The sequence below is a fragment of the Oncorhynchus mykiss genome, chromosome 28 (genome assembly GCF_057628025.1).
Source record: "Oncorhynchus mykiss isolate SJ-2025 chromosome 28, ASM5762802v1, whole genome shotgun sequence".
In the NCBI taxonomy this organism is placed as follows: Eukaryota; Metazoa; Chordata; class Actinopteri; order Salmoniformes; family Salmonidae; genus Oncorhynchus; species Oncorhynchus mykiss.
Window position 1 is genome coordinate 27704054 of NC_143049.1, and position 24591 is coordinate 27728644.

Below are 24591 nucleotides of genomic sequence, written 5' to 3' on the forward strand. Positions count from 1 at the left end.
ACCACCGAGGCTCTTCCTAGAGCTGGCCGCCCGGCCAAACTGAGCAATCAGGGGAGAATGGCCTTGATCAAGGAGGTGACCAAGAACCCGATGGTCACTCTGACAGAGCTCTAGAGTTCCTCTGTGGAAATGGGAGAAACTTCCAAAAGGACAACCATCTCTGCAGCACTCCACCTATCAGTCCTTTATGGTAGAGTGGCAAGACGGAAGCCACTCCTCAGTAAAAGGCACATGACAGCCTGGTTGGAGTTTGCCAAAAGGCACCTAAAGACTCTCAGACCATGAGAAACAAGATTCTCTGGTCTGATGAAACCAAGATTGAACTATTTGGCCTGAATGCCAAGTGTCACATCTGGAGGAAACCTGGCACCATCTCTACAGTGAAGCACGGTGGTGGCAACATCATGCTGTGGAGATGTTTTTTAATGGCAGGGACTGGGAGACTAGTCAGGATCGAGGCAAAGATTAACTGAGCAAAGTACAGAGAGATCCTTGATTAAAACCTGATCCAGAGCGCTCAAGACCTCAGACAGGACAACGACCCTAGGCACATAGCCATGACAACGCAGGAGTGGCTTCGGGACAAGTCTCTGAGTGTCCTAGAGTGGCCCAGTCAGAGCCCGGACCTGAACCTGATCGAACATCTCTGGAGAGACCTGAAAATAGCTGTGCAGCAACACTCCCCATCCAACCTGACAGAGCTTGAGACGATCTGCAGAGAAAAATGGAAGGAAATCCCCAAATACAGGGGTGCCAAGCTTGTAGCGTCATACCCAAGAAGAATCAATGCTGTAATCACTGCCAAAGGTGCTTCAACAAAGTACTGAGTAAAGGGTCTGAATACTTACTTAAATGTGATATTTCAGTTTTTTTATTTGCCTATAAATGTGCAAATATTTCAAAACTATTTTTGCTTTGTCATTATGGGGTATTGTGTATAGATTGATGAGGGGAAAAAACTATTTAATACATTTTAGAATAAGGCTATAACATTACAAAATGTGGGAAATGTCAAGGGGTCTGAAAACTTTCCGAAGACACTGTATGTCTAGGGAGGCTGTGGAAAGCAAAAAGATAAATGTCGCTTTCCACCACATTAGACGATAAAATCCATATTCATCTTCATCATTATCATCCAGACTCTCTGTATCCCTCCTCCCCAGGTGCGGCAGCGTTGTCTGGGGCTGTGACTCACACAGTGTCGACGGCGGTCATCGTGTTTGAGCTGACGGGTCAGATCAGCCACATCCTGCCGGTGATGATAGCGGTGATCCTGGCCAACGCCGTAGCCCAGTCCCTCCAGCCCTCGCTATATGACTCTATCATCAGGATCAAGAAACTACCCTACCTCCCTGAGCTTGGTATGGGGCACCATGAGTGAGTCTCTGTCCATCTGTTGTCAATCTTCCTCACTTTATATTATACTCCCACTATTCTTTCTCTTTTTTTCCCAACTTTCTTCCGGACATTTCATTCTTACCCTACTCCCCTCTTCTCCTCCTCTCCTCCTCCAGGAAGTATAACGTCCGTGTGGAGGACATCATGGTTAGAGACGTGCGTTACATCACTCTCTCCTCCTCCTATCGAGACGTACAGGAGGTCCTGCTGATTGGACAGCTCAAAACACTGGCCCTGGTCGAGTCCACGGGTAAGGATGTGTGTATAGTCTGCTATAATTTCAAGATGCATCCTTCCTCCATTACACATAGTCATTCTCTACTGCTTCCCTTTTTCTCTCCCACGTCTTCCAGCTTTTACACTTTCTGTCCTATTCCATCTCTTCTGTACTCTGCTTAGTACTCTCCCTTACTGTTTCCTCTTTTTTCTCCCCTTTCCCCTGCACCCCTTTTCTCTTTCTCTGTCTTCTCTCCCTTATTATCCTTTGCTATTTTCTCTCCCATTTTCCTCTCTTTCTTTTCCCCTCTTTACCATCCTATCCCTCTCTCCCCTCCCCCTCTCCCTCTTTCTCTCTGTCCTCCAGATTCTATGATCCTGTTGGGTTCTATAGAGCGCTCTCAGCTCCAGTCACTCCTGTCCCTCCAGCTGGGTCCATCGCGCAGGCTAGACCACCTCCGGAGGCACGCCAAGGACAATGACACACATACACTGGACACACACACACACCTGTCCAACCTGGGCAACATGGACAATCCCCTAAGCCCACCCTGCACACACACACATTCCACCAGTACCAGCGCACGCCATGGGGTCCGCTTCGTGGTGAGTGTAGCGGAGGTGAGTCGGACTCACGCTCGCGTGATGAGGTAGCACTGCCTGCGACTTAAAGTCAGTGTCACCCTCGAGGGTGGAGGGGTAGGTAGGGAAGCTATGTTTAAAGTTCATTACACATAATGTGTGGATAGGTGTTGGGACTTACATTGGTTACAGTAAATGTGTGAGTTAAGTAAGTGTTTTACGGTGTATTACAGAGTGTGGGCTGGTTTGGTATGTTTGGTAAAGGTGTTAAATTCCACACTCCTCAAAAAAGGCTCATTGCTCCCCGTCCTCTGTCACCTCAGCGAGAGGAATTAGTCGGGCAACTGGCCGGATATATGTCCGGTTCTTCACCTGGATCTCTACTGATCTAACACGACCATCGGTCCCAGGCATGGTCTTAGTTATACGGCCCACCGGCCAGGAGGCTCGAGGCAGCTGAGGGTCCACCATCATTACTACTTGGCCAGTTTCCAGGCTGGTCATTTCTCTCCACCATTTCCCTCTGTGCTGTAGACTTGGTAGGTAATCCCGACTGAATCGGGCCCAAAAATGGTCAGCTTAGATTTGGCTGTGTCGCCACCGGCGTCTGCCTACGAGGTTGGTATCAGCATACATGGCTTGAGGAAGTGACGCATCTCAGCGTCCCATCAAGAGCATATTCGGTGTAACTGGATCGGGGTCAGCGCTCTGTCTGCAGAGAGATATCCCAAGGGTTTGGAGTTCAGAATCCCTTCCACCTCTATCAGGACGGTCCTCAAGACAGTTTCAGTGACAGTTTGGTCCCCTAATACGACTCGTAAGGCCGTCTTTACAGATTTGATCTCTCGCTCCCTTGTTCCTCCAAAATGAGGAGCGCCTGGAGGGTTAAATTTGAATGAGATTTGTTGGTCCATCAGCTGATCCTGGAGGCTGGGTTCCATGGCTTGGAAGGCTTCCTCCAACCTGGCTTCTCCTGCCTTGAAGTTCGTACCTCTGTCAGCCAGGATCTCGTAGGGTTTCCCCCGTCGGGAGATAAACCGCCATAGGGCCATGAGGAAGGCTTCAGTATCCAAACTCTCCAGTAGGTCCAGGTGGACACATCTGTTTGTCAAACACTTGAATAGAATGCCCCAATGCTTTTCCACACGACGACCTAGCTTGATCATCAAGGGGCCAACGCAATCTACTCCTGTTGACCAGAAGGGTGGTTTAAGGAGGCGCAAGCGAGCAGGGGGTAAATCTGCCATTTTGGGCACCGTGGCTCCGGCCCGCCATCTCTGACATTCTACGCAGGCGTATTGGTGCTTACGAATGGCTCCTCGTCCTCCAATTATCCAGTACTTCCGCCTCATCTCCCCATAGACCCTCTCTGGCCCTGGGTGGAGAAGCCTCTCATCATAACTCTTGATGAGGAGCCTGGTAAGAGGGTGTCTGGAGTCAAGGATAATTGGGTGGATAGCATCTGGGTCCAAAACCTCTGCTTGGCGCAGCCTCCCTCCGACTCTGAGTACCAGACCATTAGGACCTGATGGAGGGACAGTAGAGCCCTGAGTACCAGACCATTAGGACCTGATGGTCATTAGCCAGTTGGGTGAGTGCAGAAGAGGAGATTACCGTGACTCAACGGTCACGTGGAATTTCATTGTGGTCTTGACTCATGAATGCCGCTGTGGCGGTAATACGGTAACCGCAACAGCCCTAATCATGTCTCTCTATCTAGATCTCAACAGAGGAGTCCTCCTTCAGCCAAGCTGGGTCCATCTCTCAGCTGCCACTCAAGTCGGCTATGAAAACTGTCCCTACTACTCACAACACAGAGGCAACCAACAGTATGCACACTCTCTCAATTAATAGAGACACGCTGACTCCGTCTCCTCTCTCAGGCTCTCAGCAGACCCTCTCCTGTGGTGACCCTGAAAGAGAGCTACTCGAGGTGTGTGTGCGTGCGTGTGTGTGCGTGTCTATTCTTGTATCCTCATATGCTACCTCTACTTTCTTAATGTTGTCCTAACATTGTGCTAATGATGTGTTTGCTACTCCCTTCCCTCCCTGACTGTAAGAGCCTGGCAGAGCTGGAGGCTCCTGAAAGCAGGGGGCCGAAACGCGTCAGGATCTCCATGGCAGCGGTAAGACTGCCACCCTTCTTAGAGACAGTTGCTAAGTAACCGTTGCCTAGCGACCTAGCATTGAGCAAGTGACGATCCAAATCATTTTGAGTACTTCTACCAACCGAAAATATACTGTAGCTTCATAGCACTTGCGAGAGAGAGAGGGAGAGACAGAGGGAGAGACAGAGAGAGAGGGAATGAGTAATGAAGGGACAGATTGATGTAGGAAAGGAGAGAAAGCGAGGGAGAGAAGGAGAGTTGACCGAACCTGAGTTGAAACCGGAGTCATTTTAGTGATTAATCTGATGATTTAGCCAAAAAGCTCAATCAACAGTGAGTAGTTACAGGGGCAGAAGCATGCACTTCTGAATGTGGTTATGTGTTAGGTGTTGTTGTTTGTTATGTGTTAGTTTTTCATTGTCATATGCAGTGGTGGTATGTTAATTAAGGAAATATTGTATATTTGTGCGTGTGCTGGTTCCGCATGTATGTATGCTGGTGTAACTTAGATATAGTTAGAGGATGCAACATTGTATCTGTCCCATTTGTGGTGTCTGTGAGAGCATGGGCAGTGCAATTGAAGTCATCTCCAAAGAGCTCGCCAGCTTGTAGTCCTGGCCATTCCTATAGGGAAATTAATGGGGAAAGAATGGGGTTTTATGATATACGCCGAAAAGAAGGCCTGAGGTTAACACAGGCTTAGGAGATCTTATACGTTTGGTTATCAAATTTTATTAGTCACATGCTCTGAATACAACAGGTGTAGACCTTACAGTGAAATGCTTACTTACGAGCCCCTAACCGACAGTGCAGTTTCAAAAAATACGGATAAAAGTAACAAGTAAATAAAGAAGAGCAGTAAAAAAATATACAGTGCCTTGCGAAAGTATTCGGCCCCCTTGAACTTTGCGACCTTTTGCCACATTTCAGGCTTCAAACATAAAGATATAAAACTGTATTTTTTTGTGAAGAATCAACAACAAGTGGGACACAATCATGAAGTGGAACGACATTTATTGGATATTTCAAACTTTTTTAACAAATCAAAAACGGAAAAATTGGGCGTGCAAAATTATTCAGCCCCCTTAAGTTAATACTTTGTAGCGCCACCTTTTGCTGCGATTACAGCTGTAAGTCGCTTGGGGTATGTCTCTATCAGCACATCGAGAGACTGAAATTCTTTCCCATTCCTCCTTGCAAAACAGCTCGAGCTCAGTGAGGTTGGATGGAGAGCATTTGTGAACAGCAGTTTTCAGTTCTTTCCACAGATTCTCGATTGGATTCAGGTTTGGACTTTGACTTGGCCATTCTAACACCTGAATATGTTTATTTTTGAACCATTCCATTGTAGATTTTGCTTTATGTTTTGGATCATTGTCTTGTTGGAAGACAAATCTCCGTCCCAGTCTCAGGTCTTTTGCAGACTCCATCAGGTTTTCTTCCAGAATGGTCCTGTATTTGGCTCCATCCATCTTCCCATCAATTTTAACCATCTTCCCTGTCTCTGCTGAAGAAAAGCAGGCCCAAACCATGATTCTGCCACCACCATGTTTGACAGTGGGGATTGTGTGTTCAGGGTGATGAGCTGTGTTGCTTTTACGCCAAACATAACGTTTGGCATTGTTGCCAAAAAGTTCAATTTTGGTTTCATCTGACCAGAGCACCTTCTTCCACATGTTTGGTGTGTCTCCCAGGTGGCTTGTGGCAAACTTTAAACAACACTTTTTATGGATATCTTTAAGAAATGGCTTTCTTCTTGCCACTCTTCCATAAAGGCCAGATTTGTGCAATATACGACTGATTGTTGTCCTATGGACAGAGTCTCCCATCTCAGCTGTAGATCTCTGCATTTCATCCAGAGTGATCATGGGCCTCTTGGCTGCATCTCTGATCAGTCTTCTCCTTGTATGAGCTGAAAGTTTAGAGGGACGACCAGGTCTTGGTAGATTTGCAGTGGTCTGATACTCCTTCCATTTCAATATTATCGCTTGCACAGTGCTCCTTGGGATGTTTAAAGCTTGGGAAATCTTTTTGTATCCAAATCCGGCTTTAAACTTCTTCAGAACAGTATCTCGGACCTGCCTGGTGTGTTCCTTGTTCTTCATGATGCTCTCTGCGCTTTTAACGGACCTGAGACTATCACAGTGCAGGAGACTTGATTACATACGGAGACTTGATTACACACAGGTGGATTGTATTTATCATCATTAGTCATTTAGGTCAACATTGGATCATTCAGAGATCCTCACTGAACTTCTGGAGAGAGTTTGCTGCACTGAAAGTAAAGGGGCTGAATAATTTTGCACGCCCAATTTTTCCGTTTTTGATTTGTTAAAAAACTTTGAAATATCCAATAAATGTCGTTCCACTTCATGATTGTGTCCCACTTGTTGTTGATTCTTCACAAACAAATACAGTTTTATATCTTTATGTTTGAAGCCTGAAATGTGGCAAAAGGTCGCAAAGTTCAAGGGGGCCGAATACTTTCGCAAGGCACTGTATATATATACAGTTGAAGTCGGAAGTTTACATGCACCTTAGTCAAATACATTTAAACTCAGTTTTTGACAATTCCTGACATTTAATCCTAGTTAAAATTCCCTTAGGTCAGTTAGGATCACCACTTTATTTTTACAATGTGAAATGTCAGAATAATAGTAGAGAGAATTATTTATTTCAGCTATTATTTCTTTCATCACATTCCCAGTGGGTCAGAAGTTTACATACACTCAATTAGTATTTGGTAGCATTGCCTTTAAATTGTTTAACTTGGGTCAAACATTTCGGGTAGCCTTCCACAATTTTCCCACAATTTTGGCCCATTCCTCCTGACAGAGCTGGTGTAACGGAGTCAGGTTTGTAGGCCTCCTTGCTCGCACACACTTTTTCAGTTCTGCCCACAATTCTTCTAAAGGTTTGAGGTCAGGGCTTTGTGATGGCCACTCCAATACCTTGACTTTGTTGTCCTTAATCCATTTTGCCACAACTTTGGAAGTATGCTTGGGGTCATTGTCCATTTGGAAGACCCATTTGCGGCCAAGCTTTAACTGATGTCTTGAGATGTTGCTTCAATATATTCACATACTTTTCCGTCCTCATGATGCCCTCTATTTTGTGAAGCGCGCCAGTCCCTCCTGCAGTAAATGACCCCCACAACATGATGCTGCCACCCCCGTTCTTCACAGGTGTGATGGTGTTCTTCGGCTTGCAAGCATCCCCCTTTTTCCTCCAAACATAACAATGGTCATTATGGCCAAACAGTTCTATTTTTGTTTCATCAGACCAGAGGACATTTCTCCAAAAAGTACGATCTTTGTCCCCATGTGCAGTTGCAAACTGTAGTCTGGCTTTTTTATGGCAGTTTTGGAGCAGTGGCCTCTTCCTTGCTGAGCGGCCTTTCAGGTTATGTCGATATAGAACTCGTTTTACTTTGGATATAGATACTTTTGTACCTGTTTCCTCCAGCATCTTCACAAGGTATATTGCTGTTGTTCTGGGATCGATTTTCACTTTTCACACCAAAGTACGCTTATCTCTAGGAGACAGAACGTGTTTCCTTCCTGAGCGGTATGACGGCTGCGTGGTCCCATGGTGTTTATACTTGGGCACTACTGTTTGTACAGATGAACGTGGTACCTTCAGGCATTTGGAAATTGCTCCCAAGGATGAACCAGACTTGTGGAGGTCTACAATATTTTTTCAGAGGTCTTGGCTGATTTCTTTTGATTGTCCCATGATGTCAAGCAAAGAGGCACTGAGTTTGAAGGTAGGCCTTGAAATACATCCACAGGTACACCTCCAATTGACTCAAATTATGTCTATTAGCCTATCAGAAGCTTCTAAAGCCATGACATCATTTTCTGGAATATCCAAGCTGTTTAAAGGCACAGTCAACTTAGTGTATGTAAACTTCTGACCCACTGGAATTGTGAGACAGTGAATTATAAGTGAAATAATCTGTCTGTAAACAATTGTTGGAAAAAATACTTGTATCATGCACAAAGTAGATGTCTTAACTGACTTGCCAAAACTATAACAAGAAATTTGTGGAGTGGTTGATAAACAAGTTTTAATGACTCCAACCTAAGTGTAGTACACTATACCCCCTGGTATAGAGGTCCTGGATGGCAGGAGGCTTGGCCCCAGTGATGTACTGGGCCGTTTGTACTACCCTCTGTAGTGCCTTGCGGTCGGAGGCCGAGCAGTTGCCATACCAAGCAGTGATGCAACCTCTCGATGGTGCAGCTGTAGAACCTTTTGAGGATCTGAGGACCCATGCCAAATTTTTTCCATCTCCTGAGGGGGATTAGGTTTTGTCGTGCCCGCTTCACGACTGTCATGGTGTGCTTGGACCATGTTAGTTTGTTGTTGATGTGGACACCAAGGAACTTGAAGCTCTCAACCTGCTCCACTGCAGCCCCGTCAATGAGAATGGGGGCATGCTCGGTCCTCTTTTTTCTATGAGATAATATCAGTCAGTTAACATGACGTTTAGGAATTATGAAGCCTTTATGTGCTTGTCTTGATTACATAAATGCAAATTCACAAAAAGTGATGTTAGCTGAGGAAGATGATCTCATAGAACAAAACGTATAAGATCTCACACCAAGCACACCATGACAGCCTGTGTTTACCACAGACCTGATTTTCAGCATTTATTTTAAAAAGAATACAAAAATAAAAATAATCCTCATAGGCTTTGGCCAACGAGCCATGGCAGAGTTAGCCTCCGTTAGGCCCTACAAAGAGATGCCATTACTATTGCTCTCTATTTTTGAAGTAGTCCATTTTCTTCTTCTACTACTTCTATTCGTTTTTTGTTGTTGTATTTATTAGGTATCCCCATTAGCTGTTGCCAAGGCAGCAGCTACTCTTCCTGGTGTCCAAACACATTAAGGCACTTACATTACATATAAAACAAAAGATAAACAGTACATCCTACGTGGTAAACAAACTGAAAGGGTGCATAATGCTCCCTGGAGTGTGTTGTTTGAACAGGTAAAAAAACAAGGTTGGCGATGTACTGCCTCCTGTAGTTATGGAATGTTTTATCACACGTATAATTCATTGGCTGATCCCTCCTGAGGACCTGGATGGAATTATGTGATTCTTCTGGAAGTCCCACCCAGTTGACTACTTAAACAGGGTGAAAGTACTCAATGGCTGTGCCCATGCTAAAACTGGCTTTTGGGCAGTAGAATCCTCTCTGGGGTGTAACCACTGTCTCTCTTTGTTTTCAGGAGTCTCCTGAAGTCGAGGATGACATGACCACAAACGAAGTAAGACTGAACACTAGTTGATTAACTGTCAATAACTTAAAAATGCAGTGATTGGTTGTATGAATTTTTAGACGGTCATCATTGAGGGATTTTGTCAACAAGGCAGCGTGGTGTATTGTCCAGAATCATAGAAGATCTCTTTTCCATAAAATAAATGTTAGAATTTTCTGACACATTTTCATTGGGAAGGCAGATTAAACATATTTGATCCAAAGCGATCCCTTTAGCATGGGAAAACACAGAAACCTACTAATTACTACACGTTTTATTTATCACCTTTGTCTTGAGCCCACTTCACCGTCGGACAGAGCGGGGCACAATGGCTCACGCCCGGCAGGCAACCCAGTTCCAAATTGAATGTAATTAAGTTTCAGCCGGTGCAAAACATTCCAACACGGGCGCCCGGCGAAGTTAATCTAGCCCACTCATTGGTTGAGAGTTCTGAATCCCCTACCACAGATAGCGGAGTGGGAGGAGCAACAGTTGGACGAGCCAGTGGATTTCAACAACTGCAAGATTGACCCAGCCCCTTTTCAGCTGGTGGAGCGGACGTCTCTGCATAAGGTGTGTCATCATCAGTTCACCTGTCAATCAACCCTTATCAATCTGCACAACCAACCTAGCTGTCATCTGTTATTTTTGGAGGAACTCTTTAGTTTATAATGCTTAAGTGTATCCACTGGATAAGTGTCTGCTAAATGACTCAAATCTAATACCAGGCAACAAGTAAATTGTTAATTGACGTCCCTTTAAATTGATGGGGTTGGTGACAGAAATGTGATGGCACGCAGCTCCACTAGACCAGAGCCTTCCATTACAAATAGAAGGCTCGGCACTAGACTGACATTTTTTGAATAGTCCATTTGTTCTCATTGACATTTTAATGGATGTCATCTATTGCTCTCTCTCTCGTTCTCTCTTTCTCTCCATACCCCCATATGAATGTAGCTACCATGTACACTGCCGTTCAAAAGTTTGGGGTCACTTAGAAATGTCCTTGTTTTTGAAAGAAAAGTAATTTTCTTTGTTCCAATGGCATGTTGTGTTAGCTAATCCAAGTTGATCATCTTAAAAGGCTAATTGATCATTAGAAAACCCTTTTGCAATTATGTTAGCACAGCTGAAAACTGTTGTTCTGATTAAGGAAGCAATAAATCTGTCCTTCTTTAGACTAGTTGAGTATCTGGAGCATCAGCATTTGTGGGTTCGATTACAGGCTCAAAATGGCCAGAAACAAATACCTTTCTTCTGAAACTCTTCAGTCTATTCTTGTTCTGAGAAATGAGGCTATTCCATGCGAGTAATTGCCAATAAACTGAAGATCTCGTACAACGCTGTGTACTACTCCTTTCACAGAACAGCGCAAACTGGCCCTAACCAGAATAGAAAGAGGAGTGGGAGGCCCCGGTGCACAACTGAGCAAGAGGACAAGTACATTAGAGTGTCTAGTTTGAGAAACAGACGCCTCACAAGTCCTCAACTGGCAGCTTCATTAAATAGTACCCGCAAAACACCAGTCTCAATGTCCATAGCGAAGAGGCAACTCCGGGATGCTGGCCTTCTAGGCAGAGTTCGTCTGTCCTGTGTCTGTGTTATTTTGCCCAGCTTAATCTTTTCTTTTTATTGGCCAGTCTGAGATATGGCCTTTTCTTTGCAACTCTGCCTAGAAGGCCAGCATCCCAGAGTCGCCTCCTCACTTCACTAAACTTGGATTAGCTAACACAATGTGCCTTTGGAACACAGGAGTGATGGTTGCTGACAATGGGCCTCTACGCCTATGCAGATATTCCATTAAAAAATCTGCCTTTTCTAGCTACAATAATCATTTACAACATTAACAATGTCTACACTGTATTTCTGATCAATTTGATGTTATTGTAATGAACAAAAAATGTGCTTTTCTTTCAAAAACATTACTAAGTGACCACAAACTTTTGAACGGCAGTGTAAATACAGCACTTAGATTTTATAGGCCATTTAATCTAAAGTTGGACCTTCTTTTCTCTTCCCTCTCTCCTTTGTTTTATCCCTCTATCTGGTCATGTTGTTCCTTCTAATCTGCTCTACCCTCTCTGTCTCGTGCTCTCTCTCCTTCTCCTTCTTCAGACTCACACCATATTCTCTTTGCTGGGGCTGGACCATGCCTATGTGACCAGTACTGGACGACTGGTGGGAGTCGTCTCCCTCAGGGAGGTGGGTGTTCCTGTGCACTAGAACTCTGATGTCATCATGCTATGGGTGATTGATGGCAGTTCATCTTAAAATCCCGACAAGCACATCACAGGAAACCTTCCTGTTTACTTTGGCTGTGATAGTGTTTGAATATTGTCATCACCTTAGATCAGTTCTAAGGACAATATTGCGCTTCATGAATCAGCAGTAACCTCAGGCTAATCAATTTGCTCATTACAGAAATTGCTGCAGATTAAGGTTGCCTTGGCAACAATCCTGTAAATTTGAAGATGTAATCAAAAGTGTAATATGAATCACATTGTTTACTCCAAAATGACTCCATAATGTTCCATCCTCTCTCTCCACTCTTCTTTCAATCCTCTCCCCCATCTTTTGTCATCCTTGCTCCTTATTTTATTCCTCAATCTCTACCTCTCCTCTCTCTGTCCAATATCTAGCTTCGTAAGGCCATAGAAGGCTCAGTGACCGTGACAGGAGTGAAAGTTCGCCCCCCACTGGCCAGTTTCCGTGACAGCGGCAACAACACCACCAACGTTTCGGAGGTGACAGAGCTACACAAGCTTTGGAACCGCCACAGAGGCCTCTCATTACCACGGGACCCCACCCCGCCTGACATAGAGGACCAATTGAATGATATGTATGAGGAGAGTCCTGTCCACTTCACACAGGACCAATCAGATTTGGAGTTTGAAACCAGCCCCGCTGACAATACGGACCTGCCATCGGAATTGGTTCTTCAGGAAAGCCTCTCACTAACAGAGGACCAAACAGAAGAGTTTATCTTAGAGTGCAGCCCTTCCCACACTGACGAATCAGAGCTAGCCTGTGATTTTGACCACCCCCACCTCCCTGAGACTTATCAATCGGAGCCGGCGAAGGAACATGGAACCCCGCCCGAGAACATACAGCAAATGGACCAATCAGAACTGCAGTGTGAGCGAAGTACCACTGAGGACCAATCGGAATGACAGAAGTGTTGAGGTTTCTACAACCTTACAGGTCATTTTCACCTCAATCTCCAAGCTGGATGTCTGTGTCCACGATGTATTGGTGTGTGGATGTGTTTAACTATTCTTGTGGAGACCAGAAGTCCTCACAACAATAGTAAACAAACGAAAATATGACCAACTGGGGACATTTTGTTAGTCCCCACAAGGTCAAGTGCTATTTCTACAGGGTTTAGGATTGTTAGAATTGCCCATGCAGACATCTGATATTGACACTACTTTCCCCCGAGAGAGGGTGAGAAGGAACAACATGACCAGACAAAGGGATAGAGCAGAGGAGAGAGAAAGGAGGGTCCCACTTTGGATTAAATGGCCTATAAAATATAAGTGCTGTATTTACATGGTAGCTACATTCATATCTGAGGAAAGGACTTTAAAGTGGGATGGAAAAGGGATATTTAAGACAAAATGATAAGTAACCACCTTAAGGCAGCTGAGAAAGGACCAATGCATTGACATTGGCTCAGTCATAAATTGCCACCACCACAGGGTTAAGAACATTTGTGAAGCACATTGTAATTAACATGCATTTAACTCAAAGTACATGTCTGGCGTTAAGGTCGTAGGACAGAAGTTAGAGAGTTTCTTGTAACAGTGTTTTGGTCACAGTACATTTTGTATCATTACGTTCCTAGCGATAGGTAATGATTTTTCAAACATCGTTCCTACTGTACAACATGTCTCTGGAATGATTTTAGTGTTAATGACAGGAAACTTTGGTTATGTGGAGAGACAACAGTGAAACATCGAAGTTAAGCACACACACACTCACATAGTAATACATATTTGTTCAACAACATACAAAATAATATTCCTAAAACAGCGCACACACACTGAAAAGGATTTATACAGTCTGCCTGGCCTCACAACCATTTTAGAAATATATACTACCAACTTAGAAGCACAGTCATAACTCTCCACGTCCGCAGATAAGCAATAAAAGCCTTGGTTGAAAGATTAAACTGTGTGTGTGACTGTTCTCCACTGTCATTCAAGACGCATGTTAAATCATTAATCACTTCAATAGTTTTGAGCCATAATACATTTTAATTCTATGTAAAACTATGCTATCACAACTGGTACATTTTCATCTTAAAGAATAATCAGTTAATAATTTGTCTTTTGTATGCAGATAGAATGTGAAGTAGTGCTCGCCATGTGAAATAAGCTAATTAACAGAACATCTAGTTAAGCAATAAGTCCGACGTTTCTCTCTTTATATTGCGTTGTACATATGAAAATAGATTGACGGAAATCTACGCACACTCTTGTGCATAGGAGAATATGCATTTGAGATTAACAGCCATTGTTATTTTTCAGAGAACATGACAATTTGTTTTTTGTACATCAGTGATGGATTAAATTAACAAAACTTTGAGATGTAACTCTGTTCTGTGTGTTGGGCAATTTCCCCTTGTCTCCTATCAGAGATGAGGGAAAAATGATGTGCAAATGAAAATCTTTTATTTTATTTTTTAAATCATGTTTATTTATCCAGGACAAATCCCATGACATGACTTCACAGCATGGTCTAACAATCCATAGAGAACCAATGAAATAAAACTTCACAGAAATGTACAAAACTTTTCTCAGTAATCCAGTTTCAACTCTCAAATACATAGTAACATCGGGAAAGTGCAGGGAGACGAGAGCTGAGACAAAGAGAAGGATGATAAGTAAAGGCCAGACATCACTAAGTTACATAGTGTCTACAGAATGTTCAAAATAGATGAGATTTTTTCCTCACCCATCTACACAGAATACACCATAATGAAATACAGAAATCGCTCCTCTATATAAGTATTCACACCCCTGAGTCAATACATGTTAGAATCACCTTTGGCTTTGATTACAGCTGTGAATCTTTCTGGGTACATTTCTAATAGCATTGTACAATATTTGCCACAATTATTTTTAATTCTTCAAGCTCTCAAGTTGGTTGTTGCTAGGGCAGCCATTTTTAAGTCTTGCCATGGATTTTCTCAGGAACATTCAATTCCAGGCTATATTTGGCATTATGTTTTAGGTTATTGTCCTGCTGAAAGGTGAATTTGTCTCCCAGTGTCTGTTGGAAATCAGACAACCAGGTTTTCCTCTAGGATTTTGCCTGTGCTTAGCTCTATTCCGTTTCTTTTTATCCTAAAAAAAACCTCCCTAGTCCTTGCTGATGACAAGCATACCCTTAACATGACGCAGCCACAACCATGCTTGAAAATACTCAGTAATGTGCATTTTTATTCAGGACATAAAATTAATTTGCCACATTTTTTGCAGTTTTACAAACAGGATGTTTTGGAATATTTGAGGATGGATCAACTATATTGTTGATCCATCCTCAGTTTTCTCCTATCACAACCATTAAACTAACTGTTTTAAAGTTACCATTGGCCTCATGGTAGAATCCCTGAGCGCTTTCCTTCCTCTCCGGCAACGGAGTTAAGGACACGTGTATCTTTGTATTGACTGGGTGTATTGTACACCATCCAAAGTGTAATTAAAAACTTCACCATGCTCAAAGGGATATTCAATGTCTGCTTTTTTATTTGTTACCCATCTACCAATAGCGGCCTTTCTTTGTGAGGCATTGGAACACCTCGTTGGTCTTTGTGGTTGAATCTGCTTTTGAAATTCACTGCTCGACTGAGGGACCTTACAATTCATTTTATGCGTGGGGTAAAGAGATGAGGTGGTCATTCAAAGCATGTTAAACACTATTATTGCACATAGAGTCCATGCAATTTGTGACTTTAGTAGTTTTTTACTCCAGATTTGTACTCCTTGCCATAACAAAGCAGTTGAATACTTGAGTCAAGACATTTCAGCTTCTCATTTTTTATTAATAAAAAAATATATACAGTGCCTTGCGAAAGTATTAGGCCCCCTTGAACTTTGCGACCTTTTGCCACATTTCAGGCTTCAAACATAAAGATATAAAACTGTATTTTTTTTTGTGAAGAATCAACAACAAGTGGGACACAATCATGAAGTGGAACGACATTTATTGGATATTTCTAACTTTTTTAACAAATCAAAAACTGAAAAATTGGGCGTGCAAAATTATTCAGCCCCTTTACTTTCAGTGCAGCAAACTCTCTCCAGAAGTTCAGTGAGGATCTCTGAATGATCCAATGTTGACCTAAATGACTAATGATGATAAATACAATCCACCTGTGTGTAATCAAGTCTCCGTATAAATGCACCTGCACTGTGATAGTCTCAGAGGTCTGTTAAAAGCGCAGAGAGCATCATGAAGAACAAGGAACACACCAGGCAGGTCCGAGATACTGTTGTGAAGAAGTTTAAAGCCGGATTTGGATACAAAAAGATTTCCCAAGCTTTAAACATCCCAAGGAGCACTGTGCAAGCGATAATATTGAAATGGAAGGAGTATCAGACCACTACAAATCTACCAAGACCTGGCCGTCCCTCTAAACTTTCAGCTCATACAAGGAGAAGACTGATCAGAGATGCAGCCAAGAGGCCCATGATCACTCTGGATGAACTGCAGAGATCTACAGCTGAGGTGGGAGACTCTGTCCATAGGACAACAATGAGTCGTGTATTGCACAAATCTGGCCTTTATGGAAGAGTGGTAAGAAGAAAGCCATTTCTTAAAGATATCCATAAAAAGTGTCGTTTAAAGTTTGCCACAAGCCACCTGGGAGACACACCAAACATGTGGAAGAAGGTGCTCTGGTCAGATGAAACCAAAATTGAACTTTTTGGCAACAATGCAAAACGTTATGTTTGGCGTAAAAGCAACACAGCTGAACACACCATCCCCACTGTCAAACATGGTGGTGGCAGCATCATGGTTTGGGCCTGCTTTTCTTCAGCAGGGACAGGGAAGATGGTTAAAATTGATGGGAAGATGGATGGAGCCAAATACAGGACCATTCTGGAAGAAAACCTGATGGAGTCTGCAAAAGACCTGAGACTGGGACGGAGATTTGTCTTCCAACAAGACAATGATCCAAAACATAAAGCAAAATCTACAATGGAATGGTTCAAAAATAAACATATCCAGGTGTTAGAATGGCCAAGTCAAAGTCCAGACCTGAATCCAATCGAGAATCTGTGGAAAGAACTGAAAACTGCTGTTCACAAATGCTCTCCATCCAACCTCACTGAGCTCGAGCTGTTTTGCAAGGAGGAATGGGAAAAAATGTCAGTCTCTCGATGTGCAAAACTGATAGAGACATACCCCAATCGACTTACAGCTGTAATCGCAGCAAAAGGTGGCGATACAAAGTATTAACTTAAGGGGGCTGAATAATTTTGCACGCCCAATTTTTCAGTTTTTGATTTGTTAAAAAAGTTTGAAATATCCAATAAATGTCGTTCCACTTCATGATTGTGTCCCACTTGTTGTTGATTCTTCACAAAAAAATACAGTTTTATATCTTTATGTTTGAAGCCTGAAATGTGGCAAAAGGTCGCAAAGTTCAAGGGGGCCGAATACTTTCGCAAGGCACTGTATATACAAATATAATTCCGCTTTGACATTATGGGGTAATGTGTGTAGGCCAGTGACACAAAATCTCTATTTAATCAATTTTAAATTCAGGCTGTAACAACACAATTTAGAATAAGTCAAGGGGTGTGAATAACTTCTGAAGGAAGTGTTTTTAAGAGTTGACAGACTATCCATAGAGGTGTACACCTACAAGATGAAACATCACATTTAAATGCTTTCCACCTTATCTTCTTAATGGAACGAAGCCACGCCTGACGAGCCTCTGTCGGAGAGCCACTCTTTACCCTCCTGAAACACACTCCTATCCTCTCCAAGAGACTCAGAGTGAGAGGTTGAATAGCAGGAGTCAAACCTCCGGCCTCCAGTCAGACTGGTAGACGATACAGACTTGCAGCAGTGCAGGCTGATCCTCACCATCCACTAGGGAATGGGCTAGCCCGGTCACCCCCTGGAGTAGGCGGGAGGCGGGTTGTTCTGAGATGTAGGCCTATCACACTGCAGGCTGATCCTCACCATCCACTAGGGAATGGGCTAGCCCGGTCACCCCCTGGAGTAGGCGGGTTGTTCTGAGAAGTGGGCCTATCACACTGCAGGCTGATCCTCACCATCCACTAGGGAATGGGCTAGCCCGGTCACCCCCTCGAGTAGGCGGGTTGTTCTGAGATGTAGGCCTATCACACTGCAGGCTGATCCTCACCATCCACTAGGGAATGGGCTAGCCCAGTCACTCCCTGGAGTAGGCGGGTTGTTCTGAGATGTGGGCCTATCACAGTGCAGGCTGTTTCTGCTAGAACTTCAAAGCTGTCTGTCTTGGCCTGGAATGGCACTCGGGGCTCGTGCTTGGACGTTGAAGTCTGAGGGAGAATCAAAGTGTCAGAACACCTGGAGATGGATGAGGCGAGAGAGATGGAGGGATGAGGGGAGGGTGAGTAACAGAGGGAAAGAAAGAAGAGAGATATTGGGGCATAGCACAGTCTAGGTGGCACTGATGACTGAAAACACAATGAGTATGACAAAGGTACGGAATATTGGGTGATGTGTACTGTATGCATGTGTTTACCTGAGCTGTGGGTAGAGAGTGTGTTTCTATTGTTCTGGAGGAACTCCTAGTCATTGTCTTTCTGGTCATCAGCCACAGAGGTCCAGGTTTTCAGCTTTGCCTCAGCGATAGCAAACTGCTCTGCCACTCCTGGAGAAGGACACACACACAAACCTTACAGGTGGTAATCAAACACACCAAGCACAGGAAAGAGTGACAGACAGTAGTCTCAGAGACAGTTAGGGAGTGAAAAAAAAAAAAAAAGGCCTCCATGTATCACCATGGGGACAGTGAAGTGACAGTTGGAGGAGAGTCTAATTGGCTACCATCTATTGGGCTCTCATAGGACAGGCCGTCATTGCCTAGGTGACAGCAGGAGGGGGAAGGGCACAGATCTGAGCTGTGACATGCAGAGGTTAGGGGAGCGGTGGGACAGGTGTAGGGAAGAGGGGGGGGGGGGGGGGGGGCACGACACACGTGCACACAAACACATGGTGGTGGTCCACCTTACATTTGACCCACAAATCATATGCTAATGATTCTAAAATCCACAGTGTATTAGCCCACTGTCAGCAGCATACCACTCTGCATCCCATTGCATATATACCAGCAGCATACCACCCTGCATCCCACTGCATATATACCAGCAGCATACCACCCTGAATCCCACTGCATATATACCAGCAGCATACCACTCTGCATCCCACTGCATATATACCAGCAGCATACCACCCTGCATCCCACTGCATATATACCAGCAGCATACCACCCTGCATCCCACTGCATATATATACCAGCAGCATACCACCCTGTATCCCACTGCATATACACCAGCAGCATACCACCCTGCATCCCACTACATATATACCAGCAGCATACCACTCTGCATCCCACTGCATATATACCAGCAGCATACCACTCTGCATCCCACTGCATATATACCAGCAGCATACCACTCTGCATCCCACTGCATATATACCAGCAGCATCCCACTGCATATATACCAGCAGCATACCACTCTGCATCCCACTGCATATATACCAGCAGCATACCACCCTGCATCCCACTGCATATATACCAGCAGCATACCACTCTGCATCCCACTGCATATATACCAGCAGTATACCACCCTGCATCCCACTGCATATATACCAGCAGCATACCACTCTGCATCCCGCTACATATATACCAGCAGCATACCACCCTGCATCCCACTACATATATACCAGCAGCATACCACCCTGCATCCCACTACATATATACCAGCAGCATACCACCCTGCATACCACTGCATATATACCAGCAGCATACCACCCTGCATCCCACTACATATATACCAGCAGCATACCACCCTGCATCCCACTGCATATATACCAGCAGCATACCACCCTGCATCCCACTACATATATACCAGCAGCATACCACCCTGCATACCACTGCATATACACCAGCAGCATACCACCCTGCATCCCACTGCATATATACCAGCAGCATACCACCCTGCATCCCACTGCATATATACCAGCAGCATACCACCCTGCATCCCACTACATATATACCAGCAGCATATCACCCTGCATCCCACTGCATATATACCAGCAGCATACCACCCTGCATCCCACTACATATATACCAGCAGCATACCACCCTGCATCCCACTACATATATACCAGCAGCATACCACCCTGCATCCCACTACATATATACCAGCAGCATACCACCCTGCATCCCACTACATATATACCAGCAGCATACCACCCTGCATCCCACTACATATATACCAGCAGCATACCACCCTGTATCCCACTGCATATATGCCAGCAGCATACCACCTTGCATCCCACTGCATATATACCAGCAGCATACCACCCTGCATCCTACTGAATATATAACCAGCAGCATACCACCCTGCATCCCACTGCATATATACCAGCAGCATACCACCCTGCATCCCACTGCATATATAACCAGCAGCATACCACCCTGCATCCCACTGCATATATATACCAGCAGCATACCACCTTGCATCCCACGGCTGGCTTTCCTCTGAAGCTAAGCAGGGTTGGTCCTAGTCGGTCCTTGGATGGGAGACCAGATGCTGCTGGAAGTGGTGTAGGTCTAAAAAATGATCCCAATGCACCAGGGCAGTGATTGGGGACATGTGTAGGGTGCTGTATTTCAGATGGACGTTAAACGGGTGTCCTGGCTCTCTGTCGTCACTAAAAGATCCCATGCCAGAGTAGAGGTGTTAACCCCGGTGTCCTGGCTAAATTCCCAATCTGACCCTCATACCATCATGGTCACCTAATCATCCCCAGCTTACAATTGGCTCATTCATCCCCCTTCCTCTCCCCTGTAACTATTCCCCAGGTCATTTCTGTAAATGAGAATGTGTGCTCAGGCAATTTACCATGTAAAATAAGGGTTAAATAAATACAAACAATTTAACTGCTGAGGACAGATTTCTGATGAGATCCTATTCTGAGCTATTGATGACTAAAAACAAATTGATGGCAGAATTAGTTGGACAATAGAATCACCAAGGTGTAAACATTACTCTTAAAATATAAAATAGATGAGAAAATGTATTAAAAGAGGACAACATTCAATTAGTATTAATTGGTCTGTATCTCTGCCACCGGCTCTACTTTACTAGCTGAGCTAGCGGAGGGACATGCACCTGCGGCGAAGCGAGCTTCCTGTAGAGAGTTGCAGAGTGTGCGGAGGGGGTCGGTGGGTTTGGGCCAACCCTTCCACTTGAGGTGGATGACCCTGCAGGGATGTTGGCTTGGTCACATGGTCCTTCATCGCCTGGGAAATGCCTGGAGAAAGAAAAGTAGGAGGCCTTGGTTAGAGAGATGGTCCGTGTGCGTCTTTCTGACCCTTACCATTTAAGGAGGATCTGGACAGAGCAGCAATCTCTTGGATGCTGACTGCCTTTCTTGACTTTGAGATCATTTCACAATCCTCAAAATTTAACCTGGAAAAAAAGCAGTCATGCTCAGTATGTCACTAACACTACAGCGCTTGAGTGTTTTCAATATTCGTGTGGTCTGCTATACGCCTCAAATGTTGCTCACAGCCCAGATAAAGATCATGAAATCGATGTGTGAATAGCGCGAGAAAAAACAGACAATCCTGCGTGTGTTTCAGCACCTGGACACTTGACAGCTCCCCAGAGCATGTGATGGTGCAGATCTAGCCCTTGATAATGACTCTCAGTTCCATTACACATAAGAGCCATGCAATTCCATTTCACATAAAAACCATGCCATTACACATAAAAGCCATGCAATTCCATTACGCATAAGAGCCAGAGCCATTACACATAAGAGCCATGCCATTACACATAAGAGCCATGCCATTACACATAAGAGCCATGCCATTACACATAAGAGCCAGAGCCATTACACATAAGAGCCATGCCATTACACATAAGAGCCATGCCATTACACATAAGAGCCAGAGCCATTACACATAAGAGCCAGAGCCATTACACATAAGAGCCAGAGCCATTACACATAAGAGCCATGCCATTACACATAAGAGCCAGAGCCATTACACATAAGAGCCATGCCATTACACATAAGAGCCAGAGCCATTACACATAAGAGCCAGAGCCATTACACATAAGAGCCAGAGCCATTACACATAAGAGCCAGAGCCATTACACATAAGAGCCAGAGCCATTACACATAAGAGCCATGCCATTACACATAAGAGCCAGAGCCATTACACATAAGAGCCAGAGCCATTACACAAAAGAGCCAGAGCCATTACACATAAGAGCCAGAGCCATTACACATAAGAGCCAGAGCCATTACACATAAGAGCCATGCCATTACACATAAGAGCCATTGGACGAAGGCATCTTCTGTTGGGGGGAGCTTTATTAAGAGCAGCAACGCTCGGTCTGAACATTAACAGGCATTGTAAGTGGTACAGTTCTGGAAGCATAAGGAACTTATCTCAGCTAGAAATCATGTTCAAAAAACAAAAAGTTAAATACGGCCATATTTTCTCCTCTAGTCGCCCCCCTTACCCTGCTGTCCCCTCCTCTCGTCATCGTCCCCCTCCCTTACCCTCCTCTCGCCGTCGACTCTCTCCCTCCCTTACCCAGTAGTCCAGACAGGAGATGACAAGGGCCTGGATTAGGACCCGAGCCGCTTCCTGTGTGATGTAGGGTGGTACTCTTAAGGATGTTGTACGAGCCTACAGGAGCGAGTCCCTGCTTTGACGTTTGCAGAGAATGACAAGGTGTTTTCCCATCCCCTTCCTAAAAACACAATTTAATACAAGTATAGAAATTCGATGAAATTGCAACACATACAGCTGCATGTCTATCGAATTGATGAAAGGCTTGTTTATTGGTAGGCCTATTTGGTCATCATTTTCTCACATTTCATGAAGCTATACACGGTGTAGCAATGCTGCTATTTTTTGACTGCTGGCTGGCGGTAATAATTTAATTACTTGTTCAGTAATTACAGTTGGAAATTCAACATTGCAGATTGTCAAGTACTTTTTCCCAATACAACAGCATACTAATCTGCTTTTGTTGTTGTTGAATACAGGCCTACAACTACTCTATATAGGTTATCTGAACCTACATCACGACTCGTCTTTGCGCTCTCTCCCAGCTTGGATAGAAAGTTGTGCGCAAAACCAAATAATATAGCCAGTCCACCCTCAAAACACTAGGGATTGTTTCATTATGCAGTATACTGTCTATAGCTATATACAGTATTTAGCTTCTATTTATAAACAAAAATAGCCTAACAATGAGGGAAAAGGCCTTGAGGATAAATTCAAACACTAAATTCAGTAATTTATTGTTGAACTCAGCGGGTTTTTTCTGGCTAACAGCCTACACAAATGGGCTGCAATATTGAGGTAAATTCAATTAAATCCAACTTGAGACTCCCCTGGGTGCTGAAGTCCTCCTTTTTTGTGTGCAAATGTTTTCACCACGGCCTGTAGGTCCAGGTTACACCTCGACTGTTTTCTATACTGAGTATTGACAGCCCAGACTTTCCTGAGACATTGTGAATTAGGTCTATTGCGCTGCACACTATTTAAATGAAGTATTGATTGATTCATGCCAAGATATACCAAAGATAAGGGACTGTTGATATTGCAACCACACAACGCAAACGCCTGTTCACCAGATTGAACGAAATTGCAAACAGCTTTATTTTTTCAAGCCCTCAAGAACTGTTGTCTGCTAAAGATGCTAATCTGTTTGCGTCTGCCAATTTTATTGTCTGTCCAGTATCTAGACGACCTTTCCCCAGAGCTTCCTGTGCAGTTCATCTCTTTCCGTAACATAAAAGACAATAAGAAGCTCAATTAAAGATGTTGCAGAATTTTGCTGCTGTATTTGAAGCCCTCCTCCCTTCTGACTAGTTCCCTTGACGTTGCTACGGTAATTAAGATGCTTTTACCTCTGTAAGTATCGCTTCTGCAGAGAGATTGTTTTCTAAACTTAAACTCATAAAGAACTATATGAAGCATGAGGCTCTCGTTCTGAAATGGCTTTTGAACACCTGAGTAAAGCTCCACTCATTGCACTGGTGCCGTCGTAGCCTTGACCACGGCATTTCTTCACTGATATTCCCTTATACTTTCCATCAGTATCTTCTCTCTTTTTCAGTCACATTCCTGAATCACAAGAAACAAAAACTTTGTTTCATAGTACTTACGGAAATTAAAAAGGGTTATGAATGACTTGGAGGTTTGCTGTCAAAATGACTTATTCAACAACAACAAAAATAGACAATGACAGGCGCATGGGCCACCAGAGATCGTGGACCCCACCGCCCTGTGGGGGTGTCTGCTAACCAGTGGGGCTTTTCTCTTTGAGATTGCGGGGGCTGTTTTATCTGCCAGAGAAAGGGATATAGGCTAAGCAAGCATGCAGTCTCTTGGATAGGAGTATTTTACTGTAAGGCCATGTCAGATACTCGTCTGCTCACCGGTGATGTGACATGGCTGAGACCGACAACAGCCATCATAATGTGATGGGGTTAGTAATGTTCTCTAGTTGCACCGTGATTGGCTCAGTGTTCTGTCACTCATGCATCCAAGGCAGCTCAAGGTCATTGGCCACAGATAAAATGACATCAAATCACGTTATATCCATCTACCTTAGCTTTGATTGGACTGATCATGTTATCATACTTTAAAAATCTTAGCTAGCAAGCTAGACAAGCCGTCATCAAGTCAGCAATCTACTGGAAAATCCTTTTCAATCCTTGTAGGAGAATTGCAGCGATGAGACAAGATTGTAACT

The 24591-nt window shown here is 44.1% G+C and overlaps 1 protein-coding gene and 1 long non-coding RNA gene across 4 annotated transcripts in view; one reads left to right on the top strand and one right to left on the bottom strand.

Moving 5' to 3' along the window:
• Positions 1 to 15304, top strand: part of LOC110508195 (chloride channel protein 2) — a 117699-nt gene extending 102395 nt beyond the window's left edge. The window contains exons 16-24 of one of the 2 annotated variants that reach the window (XM_090224882.1): positions 1164 to 1377; positions 1515 to 1648; positions 1982 to 2235; positions 3917 to 4129; positions 4257 to 4322; positions 9545 to 9583; positions 10043 to 10147; positions 11690 to 11776; positions 12214 to 15304. In XM_090224882.1, coding sequence (XP_090081008.1) covers positions 1164 to 1377; positions 1515 to 1648; positions 1982 to 2235; positions 3917 to 4129; positions 4257 to 4322; positions 9545 to 9583; positions 10043 to 10147; positions 11690 to 11776; positions 12214 to 12744 — 1643 coding nt within the window. In that variant the 3' untranslated portion in view covers positions 12745 to 15304. The remainder of the gene's footprint in view (positions 1 to 1163; positions 1378 to 1514; positions 1649 to 1981; positions 2236 to 3916; positions 4130 to 4256; positions 4323 to 9544; positions 9584 to 10042; positions 10148 to 11689; positions 11777 to 12213) is intronic. The other variant, XM_036965953.2, reaches the window with a different exon arrangement.
• LOC118944878 (uncharacterized) lies at positions 14245 to 21551 on the bottom strand. Of its 2 annotated transcripts, none has more exons than XR_016492727.1 (3): positions 20980 to 21551; positions 18321 to 18449; positions 14245 to 18114 (listed from the first exon to the last, which is right to left on the bottom strand). It is a non-coding gene; the product is annotated as an uncharacterized LOC118944878 (long non-coding RNA). The 2 variants fall into 2 exon arrangements; XR_005040293.2 differs by having other exon boundaries at positions 17234 to 18142; positions 20980 to 21121.
• Between the last annotated feature and the right edge of the window lie 3040 nt (positions 21552 to 24591).